We start from the raw sequence: 14,519 nt of genomic DNA, 5'->3' as shown, positions 1-14,519 counted from the left end.
GTGCTGTGAGTCCCAATCGCAGTCCTCAAGGAAACAAAGTGGAAGGTACTTCCCTCTTCATATAATGTGAAAAAATAACAAGTTTAAGAAGACCACTCAGATAGCTTACCATGGCCCCCCCTTGAGCTTGAGGCGCACAGTGTATTCTTGTCTGACTCATATCCTCCTAAGGAACAAAAGACTGGATAGCTAGGTGGTATTAGGTCAGATCAAGGACAGAGGTGTCTGAGTTGAAATCAGCCTTCTGACAGTTTCTTCACACTGCCACTCTGGAGGCTAGAGGCTTCCAATGATTAGAGCAACATGAGCGCTGTACTTATCCTCTCTCAAAATCGCACAACCAGGTGAGATGTTACAGTGAAAGCAAGGCTTAGACCAAATTCTATCACTCATAGAAAAATGAATTGGCAAATAGACCCCAGACAGTCCTGAGCTGTACTGTTGCAGCCATATTCAGTCCTATATCCCATAAGTTCATCGGTATTCAGTTCTACATTTAGTACCTTTTCCTCTAGTACGATGACAGATTCCTTCATATCATGGTGGCACCGAAGGAATAAACACCTGGGCTAAAACCCCCACTTGGGAAAATGTTACACCTTGAGTTCTCTAGACTTGTCCAAAGGCCAAGTATCTGTACAAATTTGCTAGTCAATAAACATATCTCAACCACTACCCGTTTAGCAAATACGTACATATTTGTAAATTCCCTTAGGCTGTTTAACAAGTCCTCTGTTGCAGATTGAGGCAATGATAGTCCAATCGTTTTTAGTTGAAATCTACCTCTTTATGATTTTTCCAGGGGTTCCTTATTTCTCTCAGTAGAAATCGAAAGTTCCTAATTTTCAAATGCTGACTCACTACCCTTAGGGTGAATATTCCTGATTAAAGTATTTCAAGTGTCAACCAAATACCTAGAGGGTATAATACAAATATGTATTCCATAAATGTCACACATGTGATGATGAGTTATTTTTAAATAAATTACTGACATTATAAGACCTAAATTTCTATAGGGTTTCCTGGCAATGGATTGGGTAGGCTGTTTGCATAGGACAAGATATAGGCAATGGCTAAAACTAACCATCCAGAATAGAGTTGCTCTTGGTAACCCTAAAGGGAACCACGTGTGAGAAATTCCCAGTGATGGGGCAGTGGGCTCGGAAGAACCCACGCACCATAAGAGAAAGTGTCAGCTTTAAGCATCTACCAGGCACACACAACATTATTAATCTAGTAAGAGCTTTCATGCCACGCTCCAACAACTGGTGTGGATTGAAAACTTCTCCCTTGATGGGGGATGGGTGGAATTTCAACTTTAAATGAAATTCATAATGTTGAAATTAATACAGTGGATTGAACAAAATAATTATTGAACTGAGACTGTGTGTGGAACTGGAAGTTACTGGTGGATTCTTGTTATCTGAAAGTGACCATGGCAGGTATGGGATGTGCACTGCTTTTCACCCAAGGAAGCAAAGGCAAAACAAGTCTCACAGCACAGGGGGAATGGACAGTGGAGGATAAAAATAAGGCTCCTTTATATATGCTCTCAGTGAGTCCCATTCTTCAGTATAATGATTCCTGTCATTCAGATGATTCAGAGTGAGGCACCTTTGAAATAAACTTATTTTTTTATCACTCAGTCTTTTATAGCATAACCATAATGAGTTAAAGGGAGATTCTCTTCCTGTAAGAGTGAGAAAAGGAAAGAAAGATAAAGTAAGTGAGGGAAACTGAAGACACCATCCTGCCTCGTATGTTTTAGGACATTTTATCTGCAGTTGTTCAAAATTTCAGATTTAAGATGATGTATCAACTTGTTGGCTGAATAATGTCATTCAATAAGCCTGCCCCTAGCTACCTATTGCATGTAGGTTTTCTCTGGGCTATAATTCCTCTCTCATAATCTCTAAAATGACCATTCTAAGTGCTTTTGGCTTAAAAGACTATATTCCAGAAAAAATATAATTGGAGGAAGGATTGCAGATTGGGTAGGAATTTGAATAATGTTATAATTTCTATATATTTAATTACCTTTTCTTTTTGCATCAGCTCCAATCTTCCACTATTTAACATCATTATGTTCACTTATCATGTACATTTCTGTGCAAATTATCAAATGTGCCAATCAAATTATGGGGAAAAAATTGTCAACTAATTTTAGAGTAAAATAAATGATTTATAAAATATTATACTTAACGTATGATCCTTGATAAATTAAAATTAGTTTTTACTATCCTCAGTGATTCTTTTGTTCACATAACATAGAACTACCTAGAGTGACCTGATTCTGCCATGGAACTAAGAGAATCATTAGATTTTCGAGGAAGAATGATGGCTGTAGGGAGACACAGTTGACTGGCTAAGCTGCTCAGATGTTCACACTACCTCCCAATAGGTGAAAAATTGTGCCCTGGAGTTATCACGTCAGAGCTGCCTAATGCCATCCTGACGTTGTCATAAACCAGTGTCATCAATGATCAAGTTTCCCTCAGTTAAGTATAAAACCCCCAGCTCCCCTCCATAAGCTTACTGAGTCTCACTGTACTCTTTCGCTTTGATATCTGTGATGAATTTAAAACCTTATAATCAGTAGAAAAGTGTGGTTTTGGTTGGGTGAAACAAGTTATAACTAGAGCTGAGTATAAATGCTGTTATACTCAGGATAGCTATCAGTAATACATGAACTATAAATGCACACATGTTTCCTTTGAGATCAACTCAAGGAAGAAAGGAAAAATGTAAATAACCAGATGATGTAATCTCCAAACAGTGCATCCTCAATTAAAATGAATATAGTACATAGCTTACCTTCCGTATAAAAGGATAATCAAGTTCCCTTAAGGAAGACTGCATGTCAACAAAAGCAAAAATTAAAATTGCAAACAGAATGAGCTTTCTCATGAATTTGTAAGATATAAAGGGAATGTGTGTGTGAGTGTGTGGTTGAGAAATATTAAAGGAAAAAGAAGAATCTGTGACCTTCTTGTTTTCCTTTCTAAAAAGAATATATTCAGAACGTTCTGAAGGTTCTGCACTTTAAAAATAGATTGATAGAAAGAACTAGTAATACTCCCAGTTATAGGAAATGTAATTTTTAGGAACTTCCCAGCAGGAACATAATAAGTAGGCGAAAACTTGCAAAAAATACAGAGAGTCAGTCTTGAGGATTAGTAATCATGTGATTTTTCCATGAAGACTTTGAGCTGCTGAAATGAGAAGGTTTGTATTTGTTGTAAATAAAACAAGTAAGTACTTATATTAAAACTTGAGAGAAAAATCACTTTTTCTTACAGCCTAGTAAGTTGCAATCAATAGTCTGCTTGCCTAATTGAAATATTTTTACCAATTTATCTGCAATTACCAAAGAAATATCATGTAGAGGTAATTACGTGCTGTTCTCACTTTTTGAAAAATATGTTTTATCAAATAGTGCTTGTATGTATCAATCGACCCTGCACAAATTCAAAGGGAATCTGGAGAAACTACTGAGGGAAATGCATTGTACTTTGCAGCTCCATTTCAAAGTTATAGAGAGTTAAGGATCCAGCTGCTAGTTATAAAACAGTTATGTGCATCTATTTGTCTGACATTTATTATTTTAGCAATATTTCTGTGTAGAAGCAATATCTCTATATTTAAAAGATACATTATTTTACTTTTATTAACTAAGGTCTTTACTCCTTCTTTTTGGTTAATTATAAGCCTTGTCCTTTAGATCCATATAGTTTCATAGTTTATTGGCAAGCACAGAAGACAATATTATTATGGGTAATATCTATTGAGCATTTGCCAGGTGCTATGTGAAGGACTTTACATGAACTAGCTTATTTAATCTACAAAACAAATCTTGGAAGTAGATATTTTGTTATCATCTTAGTTTTTCCAATGAAAAGAAATAAGGCACAGAGAGGTTAAGGCATGCTGTTGGTTGCAGAGCAGGCTGGGAGCAGAGCTAGACTTTGAAGTTAGTAGTTTTCTCTGAAGCCTGATGCCTGACCACAGTGTCATGTTTCCTCTGTTACAAAATACTCAGCCAAATAAAAGGAGAAGAATGTTTCTTATCAACAGTCAGCCTTTCAGGCAAAATCACCAGCGGCTTACAAAAGATGATATTATTTAACATAAATAAGTAAAAATTACTACAAAGCAAAATGTTTCAAGTACCTTAGGAAAAAAAAAAAGGACAGGAGTATAAATAAAAAATTTCTGTAGATGTACCATATACTGAGATAATGCCGAAAGCTCACCAATGGTGTGCTCATAAAGCATTGTTTTAAAACACAATGCATGGAGAACTTAACACATTAGGAGGTTATTGTTCCTTTGACATGATGGCTGAGGGTAGGGCGGGAGGGTGACTTTATCCACAGGCAAACCATTGTTTTCCAAAGACTACAGAATTATTTGTTTCCATGTTATGGCATATAATTATTTTTAAACAAAAATACTCTATTTTTAATCCTGTGTTTGAAAAATGTTGGCACATTTTAGGACTTGAATGCTTTGCAAATATTGGAGAAGTAAGTGTGAGAGCACCTCTCTGTGGTGGGGAGTTATTACCGTTTTAAAAAGAGAAAAACGTTTTTAAAAAAGACTTTTTCAGGAGCTGACAATTATTTTGTGTCTTTTCCAAGCCGTTTGTCTTTCTCCTGACTGCAAAGTTATCCCTCTTTTTCTCTGTTAAGTATTGCTAGCAAATAAGTAACATTTAGGGTGTTATGCTACTTCTGACTTTCAAAGAAAAAGGCACAGCATAATTCTGGATCTTTAGGAAAGTTAAGGATAAGTTAATGACATCATATTTCTTTCTTCTATATTTCTAAGAAAGAATGTCTTAATATTCGTTTCCAGAATACAAAGGGAATATTTCAGTATAGGTCCCCCAGAAGAAGCAGAACTACTAAGAAATGAGGCCCATCTGTCTGTCTTCTCTCCCTGACTTCATGTCCTGTGGACTCCAAGCTCCAGTATCAGACACAGGCAACAGTCTGACCTAGACAATTGTGTAAGGCTGAATTCTTAGGACTGTGTCTGATCCTGGAGCTTGGGGGTCACAAAGTAGGCCGCGAGGGAGAGAATATGGATGTAAAGTAAAGTAGCAACAATCCGGAACCCATACACCAAAAAAAAAAAAAAAAGCTAGAGGCCACGAAAACAGAATGAAACCTATGTGAGCCCTTATTGGCTCTGACCTTGACTGTGTAGTTTTCCTGCAGAAGTCAAGCCCCTTCCTCATGGAACTAAATACCCACACTGGTCCCAGAGTAGAAGAAGCTGAAGGAAGGCCCAGTGGAAGGTGGGCAATGGCAGGCCTGGCCACTGTCTCTCACCAATGAGATGAGCCAGCAGACCAGTGAGGACATAAAATGACTGCTGCTTCACTTCCCCTCCAGTCCCCTGTAAGAAACTCTGCTATATCCCACCCTACCCAGAGACATACAGAAAAGGAATGCTGGAAAGTGTGGTAAGGCCTAGCCAAGTGGCCACATCAAAAGGCCACCATAGCTCACCCCTTGTCAACCCATGCAAATCTCCTTAAACTGTATTCATCTCCAAATACTGAAAACAGCCAAGTCGTGCTTCCACCTAACATGGTACAAATATCCCAGGTCCAACTGAAAACAGATGAATCCCTTCCTCAGAAGAGATACAAAGTCCCTTGTTTGTCTTTGCATGATAGTCATTTTCTATTAATTCGTTCATACTCTCTCATTGATATCCTGCAGCTTAAATACAGAGATATAGTTATGTGGCAATGGGTCCATTCTCATGGAATTAATTAGTCTAACCATGGTTTTCCTTACAGAGCCACAGATGTAATGGTGGAATGGTCTAAGGGAGACTCAGTTATGGTGCCAGCTAGATGGCAATACCTTTCAGGGCTGAGGTGATATCTCCAGAGTGTTCTGTATGATCACCATTCCTTCACATATAGTGCTATATCTCCCACAGTCAGAGTTCCTGGGTCAGGGAATCAAGGGAGGAAAATGGGAGAGGCTCCTCCACTATCACTGCAAGTGATCCACTAGCAAAATATTTGCTTCTCATCTCCATGATGTTAAGTCCAGTGAGATCTTAGTACCAAGGAAAATAATGCTTCTGCCAGGGAACCTGACAATACTTTCATTGAAATAGAAGTTGAGAGTTTGACCTAGCCAGATGGGACTTCTGAATTAACAGGCAAAGACTGGGGTTTCTGCACTAGTTGGAGAGATCCTTCTATCAAGATGAAATTGGGTTGCTACCAAATAATGTGGGTAAAGGAGGGTCTGTATGGAATGCAAAAGATCCTCCAGGGTGCCTTTTAATACTTTCATTTCCTATGATTAAAGTCAGTGGAAAACTATCATAATTCAGGTTGGGCTGCTATGGTCCAGTTCCTTCAGGAATAAAGGTTTGGGTAAGTTTAGCAGGCAAGAATCTATGACCAACAGGAGTGCTTGCTGAGGGTATAGGGTGTACAGGATGGTAGTGGAAGAAGCTTGTTATACATACCAGCTATGATCATGTGATCAGCTGGAGAAACGCAGGCTGTAATAGTTATGAGTACTTCTTCCTTATTTTGATATGAATATGTTTGTGTGTATGTGTGTGTGATAAATCTCCCCCCTCCCACATACACACATCACATCACACATTTTTTTTTCTTTTTGTTCTCCTCTTTCTCATACTCTAATCATGTAAAATAAGATATGTTAATAATATCTAACTCTGTATAACACAAAGAGCTATAAATGAGAATCCATAAAAAGTAGTATTTTATTGGCGAATATAAATGATGAAGAAAATTGAATGTTGACGATTTAGCCTATAAAAGAGAAAGCTAAAGGAACTATGTTTTAAGAAGATGTAAAATTTCTTCTAAAGTGAATCTAAAAGAAAAAAAAGGAAATAGAAAGGAAGTATGGAAAGGAGGAAGGAAACTCGGTCCAAGCTGGGGAGGGGAGGACAAGGGGCGAGGGGGACGCCACCCAAGTGGTCTGGGGTTCGAACCCAGATAGGCGAAACGCGCCGGGAATCGGCTGGGGAAACTCGGGCAAACCTTTTTGGGGAATCACCGCTCCGACACCCCACCGCCCAGGCGCTGCAACGGAGGGTGAGCGGAGGCTGAGCGGAGGCTGAGCGGAGGCTGGGGGAGCTCAAACTTGCGACAGCTGGAGGAGGCGGCGGCGGGCGGGCGGCTGGCTGTCGCCCGAGCGCTGCGCCTGCGGGGGGAGGGGAGGCAGCTGCTGGGAGGGAGGGAGGCCGGGCGGGCGGGCAAGAGGGCGGAGGGAGGGGGAGGAGGAAGAGGAGGGAACCAGGGAGGGGGGACGCGTTGGGATCGCGGCGTGCGGCGGCAGACGGAGCCTGGGCTCCCAGCGGCGAGGGGAGGCAGAGCTACGCTCCTTGCTGAACGCGGACCGAGCTCGGCGGCAGCGGGGAAGACGCGCCGGAGCCCAGACCGCGACCGAGAGCGGGAGCGAGGCGGCAGCGGCGGCGGAGGGGGAGCCCGCGAGCTGCCGGGCGGTGAGCCCAAGCCGCGCTGTCGCCGCGCAGGGAAGACTTGGCCAACACACTCACACACACATACACACCCAGCCCGAGCGGGCGCTCGCGGCTAATCGTCAGCATGGCGCTGGGGCTCCTGCCCGAGCGCGGGCGGCAGCAGCGGCGACGCGAGAGCTGCTGAGCCCGGCCCAGCCGCCGGAGCCCGGAGGATCGCGCGGGGATGTCGCCACCTGCCCGGAGGCTTTGAGCCCGCCCCCGCCCCCACCCGGCCCAGAGCCCACCCCTCGGCGTGGCCGACCCCGAGGGCAGCCGGCTGGCAGCAGACGGCGAGGGAGGCGAGCGAGCGCGGCGCCGCCAGCGGGTTGCGGGCAGCGGGGGACGGCAAACTTTGCTGTTCGCCGCGCTTCCCCGGCCCGGCCCCTTCTCCCATCGCCAACGTCGCCACCCCACTTTCCTCCAACCCCGCACACCTCTCCCCACCCACCCCACCTCCCGTCGCTCCTCCTCGCCGCCTCGACTCTGCTCCGGGGAAAACTTCAAAGCGCCGGATCGCAGGCTCCCTGCTTACTCCCCGGCTGGGGATTTCAGGTCAGTGCCCGGAACACCTTTCCCCGCGGAGGCCGCGCGGGCTGGCGGGCGTGCGTGCGGCGGGCTGCAGTCGGCCCCCTCCCTCGGGGCCCAGACTAGCGGCGGGTGGCTCCTCTGACTCTCTGGCGTACCCCTCGAAGCTTGTGCCTCGCGCTTCACTTTGGCTGCTTTGCTCGCTTTCGTTTTTATTTCCTAGCTGTAAGTTATTAAAAATGCAGCCAACCTAAGCGGCCCGGCGTGGGCTTCGGGGAGGGAGGGGCGCGGCGGGGGTGGGGGGGCTGCCGCCCCGCTGGGGGCTGAGAGGAGAGCAGGGAGTTCGCGGATTGGAAGTTTGCAGGCAGTGTGTGTCTGTGTGCGCGGGAGCGCGGTCGTCGCTGAGTGCCGCGAGTCGGGCGGGGGGGGTGAGCTGGGCTGGAAGCTGGGAAGCTCGGCTCGGCGTTAGCTCGCTAGCAGGAAGGGGAGGGCGGCGGGTTCCCGTCTGCTTTCTTTTTCGACTCGGGAAAGAACTGTAAAAACCTCCAGCCGCTGCTGCCTCGTCTCACCTCTCTGGGGGCAGCTCGTTCTTGCTCGTGGAACGACGGCGTGTGCGTGCGCGAGGGTGTGTGTGGCGGGCGGCCCGGGCCGAGCCGAGCTCGACCTGCCGCCAGTGCCGCGCGACTCGGGAGGGGAATCCCGGTTTTTTGTTTTTTGTTTTTGGATTGCTCCAAAGCGTGAATCACATGGATTTAAAAAAATACTAGGAAATCGAGCAGAGCGAGGGGTTCCGACTCGGCCCGCCCGCCCGCCAGCCAGTCAGGTCAGAGGCTTTGTTTTGTAAATGTTCTTTAAAAATTTTAATCTGCCACCCTGGTCCACCCGCACCTTCCCCGCGACGTCGTGGGGTTGGTTTTAAGTTTAAGATCTACCCCCAGGGGTTGGGGTAGATCGTGCGGGGGCGGCGGCGGGCGCGGGGGCGGGGGCGGCGGCGGGCGCGGGGGCGAGACCTGGATCCTCCTCTGGGTAGCGTGGAGTCTGGTGGAAAGCCCTGTAGGGCGTGTGCGAGTCTGCGGCCGGAGGAAGTTGGTCCCACTCGGAGGGCGTGCGGCGCAGAGGCTGAGGGCGAAGAGGAACTTGCGCACCCGGGCGCGATCCTCGGCCGAGGCGGAGAGAGCGAGGCGCCGCTGCGCCGCGGGGCCCGCGCTCGGAACAGGTGGGCGGCTGCGCTGCAGAGCCTCCGCCAACTAGGGGGCTCGGGGCGGCGGCGACGTGCTCCTGCTGTTGACCAAGCAAGCCCCGGGGCGCCGTGTGCGGAGTAGGGCGGCTCGAGGCACGCGTGGTCCCGACGGGCTTCCCGCCGCCTGCACTCTCGAGTGGGCACGTCCCCGGGTCCCTGAGACGGCTGAGCCTGGCCGCGTGTAGGCCGAAGCCGGGGCGAGGCTTAATGTGCAGTTAATGAATCTTTTCCAGAAAGTCCGCGATCTCCAGCCAGAGGCTGTGAGTGCCCGCGCGCACGAGGGCGCGCGCCGCCGGCGTCTAAAGGGTTGGGGGGTTGCGGGGATGGAAGAGCGAAGGAGGGGGGAGGGTTATGTGTATTTAAAAACAAACCTTAAAAAAAGAAACCAGCGCGCTTCAAATAGGTATTCGTACAGCCTCTTGTGTCTAGAGTAGACAGCTCAGGGTTTTAGCTGGGTTTTTTGGTTTGTTTGTTTCTTTTTTGAGAGAAGGCCAGAGGAGGGGTAGTGGTATTTGATTCTAGGGGTAGTCTCTGGAGAAAAATCCTTAAAATGACTTGGGAATAAAAACGAGGAGGAAATGGCCCACCCCAGAAGGTGGTGGGTGGTGAACGCAGACAGACTTGGGTATTTGTAGCCATCTGACACTTCCTGTGGCACTGGAAACGGACACCGCGGGCCGAAATCAATCCTTACGAGGTGTTGGATTCGGTTTGGCCAACAGAATTGCTTGTGTGGAGGTCATTTTAATTGTCGGCCTCCGAGACTCCTGTACGTGGACACTTGGAAAATACATTTGCTTCTCGACCCTTCCCACTCCACCCCCGACCTGTTATCTGGTCTGGGCTTTGCAGTGTTGGTTCCCGTGTTTATTTTGGGCATGATTTCACCGCGAGGAGGAAGGGGGGAGATGGCGGTGATTAATATGCCGTCCAGGTTTAACCCGAGGCTGGCCTTTAGTGTGCGGGTTTACGCCGCCACTCACCGGGATTGCCTGGGGTAGTGGAGGGGGTGGCGCGCGCGCGGGGTTCGGGCGCCAGGCGCTCCGCGGGCAGGTCGGGGTTGGGGCTCGGACGGCCCCAGCGCTGTCCTTTGAGGCGCTGTCACCAGTAGGTGACTGAGAGTTAATTAGGAAGTGTTCTCCGGATCAATGGGCCGCACAGCTCATTAGCGATTCTCTCCAGCCCTTTGCAGGGCCGGCCGGGCCTGTGCCTCCCACAGAGGCCGGGGCCCCGCGGCCCGGGCTGCGGAGAGCGCCTCTGGGAAGTGGGGAGGGATGGGCGGCGAGGGGCGACCGGGAGGCGAGTGTAACTTGGCCGGGCGGCGCGTTGCGTGCGGCGCCTCGGGGCCCGCACAGCCCGCTCTTTCTTCCTGCTCTCGGTCGCCTCGACTGTGTCTTTAACTCGCTCCCGCTCGCGTCGCTGCCTGGCTGCTCCTCCCCGCCTCCCTCGCCTATCTCTTGTTCTCTAAGCACGACGCCTGTGCTCCCCGCCCAGTTTGGGATTAGACAAGATAAAAATAGGACTGCCCAGCGCACAGAGCTGTGACTGTGCCCCGGCAGCCGGGCTGGCGGGAGCGCTGTGGGCCGGGGCCGGGGCGGACCCGCTGTGCGCTCGGGGCAGCCCGAGCCCGTAGAGTCCCACCCCGACCCTGCAGGCGCGGTCACGCTCCAGCGTTCTGTCCGCCGGGAACCGTGCGGGCAGGGGGTCCTGGGTAGGGTCTCCGCGCTCTCGCGGGTGTTGTTGGTGTGCCTGTGATAGATGGGTCTAGACAGGCATGCAGGCTCCCTCCCGGCTGAAGGACGGGAAGCGGGGGGCGGGCCGCGGAGGCGGCGGCAGACTCCCGTGAGCGAGCGAGCCTTCGGGCCCAGCGACCAGGGTGGAGGGAAGGCTGCGAGGGTTTCTCTTAACCCTTTAAAGACGATAGGGAGAGTGGGGGTGGGGAGTGTAGTAGAAATTCCTGGAGGCAAAGTAGCCCCCTGGGGAGAGGAGGCGGGAGTCTGGGCTTAGGGTTTTCCTTTCTCTTCTGTGTATGCAGTCTCACATCCTGGTACATTGGGCTCGATTCTTCGACGAACCAAACGCAGCTGCTAGGTGATCTAATTTGACCCGATACTTCTCAATGGGGAAGGTGTGAACACACACAGTGGGCACCCTCACTTAAGGAACTGAGTTGGGGAGATGCAGAGGTTAGACCTTACCGTTCCCAGCGGCCCAGTATGTGAAGGTCTGCGCAGAGCTTTAGTCAGTGGGGCCTCTGACCGAGAGTGTTGCCTACCAAAGACCCAAGCCTGAAATGCCTGGCCAGTGCATACAGGTATGCGTCGGAGAGAGCAAAGGGGTCCTTGAGTTGTCTATGTAAATAAAAACACTTTTAACCATGAACTTGTGGAGAGTTCAAATAAGATATGTGCCGGGAGGCAGCCTCCAAACAGGAGTTGGACAGTGATGTGTACAAGATCGATCATTTGTATACACATCCATGGGGTCAACATTGAATGGGTCTAAAAATTTAATACAACTCCGCAGGCATTGGTCTCGTTCTTTCCCTGAGGTAGAAATTGGTGGGTGGGTTACCCTATAGAGAAATGAATCATTAGTCACACTCCTCTCTCCTTCCCCCTCCTCTTCCTTTTAGGGTTTGGAGTCTTAGGGGATCCTCTAGTTACATTAAACTGCAAACCCATATTGGTCTGGGAACGAGCCCCATTATAGGCAAAGCAAGAATGTAAGTCGTGGGGAGGTGTACGTATTAGACAGGAATGCACAGATTAAGATGTGCGCCTGAATGACATGTGCTGAGACAAATCAAGACACTTGGGCTCTGGTGCCCACATGGAACAAGAGATACAGAAGAGAGAAAGAACTGGCCGCGAGGAATGTAAACATGGGTATGCAAATACTGAGACCTAGAGCGAGATTCTAGGAGAAAATCCCAGAGTTTGTTGAGCTGGAAACTGGAGCAGAATTTCTGTAAGTTCCTTCGAGAGACAAAAGCCCATTTAAAGGTGTGAAGAGGGTCACTTGGAAACACAAAAAGCATTCACATGCATACATCCATGCTTAGATACACAGGCTGAATGACAAAAACTCCTCGATGCCTGATGAAGATTTTCCTGCCCGGTGAGACAGAGCAGGGCACGGAAGTGTGGGCCACACGACCACATTCGCACACTCATTCACTGGGAAATACTGTGTCTTCGGCTAGAGGGAAACTGAGGGCGACGGTGCCTAGCTAAGGGTGGATGGCCCTTGGTTACTAAGATTGCTTCTGGTTATAGTTTCTTCGCATCTAGAGTGGGGAAGAGAGTATGTCTTGAGCAGGTAGGAGGATTTCTGAAAGATTTTTGAGTTCTGGACCCTGAGAGGATGGATGGTGGAGGAAAAAGAGGAGTAGCTTTGCATTCTGGGTCGGAAGCAAGGGATGTTGCGCTCCTCTAAGCCCTGTTTGCTAAGGTGGCGCAGGGCCTAGTGAACTGAGAGAGACTGAACCGAAAGAAGTGCGAAGCTCGGCCTCTGGGCGGAATCAAGGGGGGAGGTATGCTTTCTTTCCCCCCTTGAGGAGACCGTGCGGGGACGGCCAGCGTAGGGAGGATTAGCAGGCGCCTCTGTGACCCCAGACGCGCGCGTAAACTCGGCTTGGGTTTGATTTGCCCGCGGCGTCGATTTGCCGCGGTCCCTCTTTGTCTGAGCCCAGCCGGGAATTCCAGCTTTTATTGGGAAGACCGCACTCGGGTGGAGCCCGCGGGGCTGGGCAGGAGGCTCGCCGGCCTCCGAGCCGCCCGAACCCCAGGACGGTCCTCGGGAGTGCCCAGCAGCCCCGGCAATGCCACCTCGGTGGTTTCCTCGAGGGCGGCGGGCCCGGCAGACCCAGCCCGGCGGGGCGGGGGGCCTCACTTGGGCCGCCGTACCGCCCCTCTCCCCGCTGGCCCCACCGCTCCCCCGCCCGCCCGAGGAGCTCTGAAGGCCCTTTGTTAAGCTCCAGGGTCACACCCGTGCCCCGGGGGCCGCGCGGGGGCGGGAGGACCTTCTCCTGGCTGGAGGAGCCCGGCCCGACCGGGCTGCCTCGCCCGAGTGTAAGGCCGGCAGGATTCCGTCTGTTTGCAAGGCTGGCTGCGCTGCCGGGGCCTAGATGGTGGCGCTGGCTTGAGAAGCAGCCGGGGCAGGAGTGGAAGGTCTTCTCAGGCCACCCCCGTGGCAGCCAAGCCGCCTGTGCCCCGAGCACTTGGCCGTGGACGTCTCCCAACCTCCAGCCCGGCCCGACGGCTTTCGCTGGTTGCCCCCCATGTGTTCCTCCGGAAGGGATAGCTGACTTTCTGTTGGATGGGAATTGACCAACGAACTTTTCCCCCCCGCAACGTTTCTGTAGAAGGCCCCCTTTCCCAGCGCAGGCTCATTTCCGCCGGCCCCTAGTCGAGGGTGTTGGAAATGGGGGGGGGCGCGTCCCCGCACTTCGTTATTTCTTAGAACCATGTCTCCCCGGCCAGCCATCGCCCCTCAGCACCCATGGGCTCTGGCGCCCCGTGATTAGACTAGCGGGGAAGTCCGCTAGGAGAAGATCCTGACAGCATAAAATAGAATTTGATCTAAAAGACAGTTTCCAGTATAATCTCATTATGCATCACAGACTCCCGGTGTTATTTTGTGGAAGGCGGACAATGATCAATTTACATTGACCCGGGGCTGGGCGAGCTTTTAGATGGTAATTGCCATATTGATTTGCATGCAAAAAGGAGACCTGCTAAAATTAAAGACCGGAAGCTAAATGAAACTAAATTTCTTGTCTAGGTGCAAACCAGAGGAACTACTGGGGGGAAGAGGGTGAGTCAGGTCAGGGTGCCAGGGGCAAGAGCAGGTGAGAGGCCCAAGAGCTCCGGGAGGTCACAGATTTGGGAGCGATCTTTGCCCTGGTGATTTCAAAACGTGAGGAGGGGGCTTGTATAGGGTATGGGGACCCAGCAGGGAAAAGTTATAAACAGGCACTATTGCATTGAAGGCACTGGGATCTTTTAATGCTAATAGTAACTGCGAGGGGGGGAGGAGAGGTTTATAGGGTTATAGGGGTCTTCCTGCACCATTTCCGGCACCCCCCATTTCTATTGTTCTACCCGAGCGCTCATAACCGTGCCAAGAGCACCCAAATTCTTGCATCTGAAGAGTTAAATTTTTTTTTAAAGACAGGCCTTAAACTTCCCCCGCCCCCCCTCCCCCCGCGTCTGGTCTTTCG

General features: G+C 50.0%; 1 protein-coding gene across 1 annotated transcript in view; it reads left to right on the top strand.

The window, feature by feature from the left end:
• Positions 1 to 303: 303 nt before the first annotated feature.
• Positions 304 to 14,519, top strand: part of LOC308610325 (uncharacterized protein) — a gene marked incomplete at its 5' end in the record, with an annotated part of 41,880 nt that continues 27,664 nt past the window's right edge. Inside the window, 3 exons of the mRNA XM_081259502.1 lie at positions 304 to 344; positions 7,161 to 8,082; positions 8,823 to 8,878. Of these exons, the coding sequence (XP_081115628.1) occupies positions 304 to 344; positions 7,161 to 8,082; positions 8,823 to 8,878 (1,019 nt within the window). The remainder of the gene's footprint in view (positions 345 to 7,160; positions 8,083 to 8,822; positions 8,879 to 14,519) is intronic.

Source organism: Mesoplodon bidens (genome assembly GCF_964165515.1).
Source record: "Mesoplodon bidens genome assembly, contig: HAP1_SCAFFOLD_197, whole genome shotgun sequence".
Classification (NCBI taxonomy): domain Eukaryota; kingdom Metazoa; phylum Chordata; class Mammalia; order Artiodactyla; family Ziphiidae; genus Mesoplodon; species Mesoplodon bidens.
Note: the sequence above shows the minus strand (reverse complement) of the source record. Positions and strands in the feature narration are given on the sequence as shown.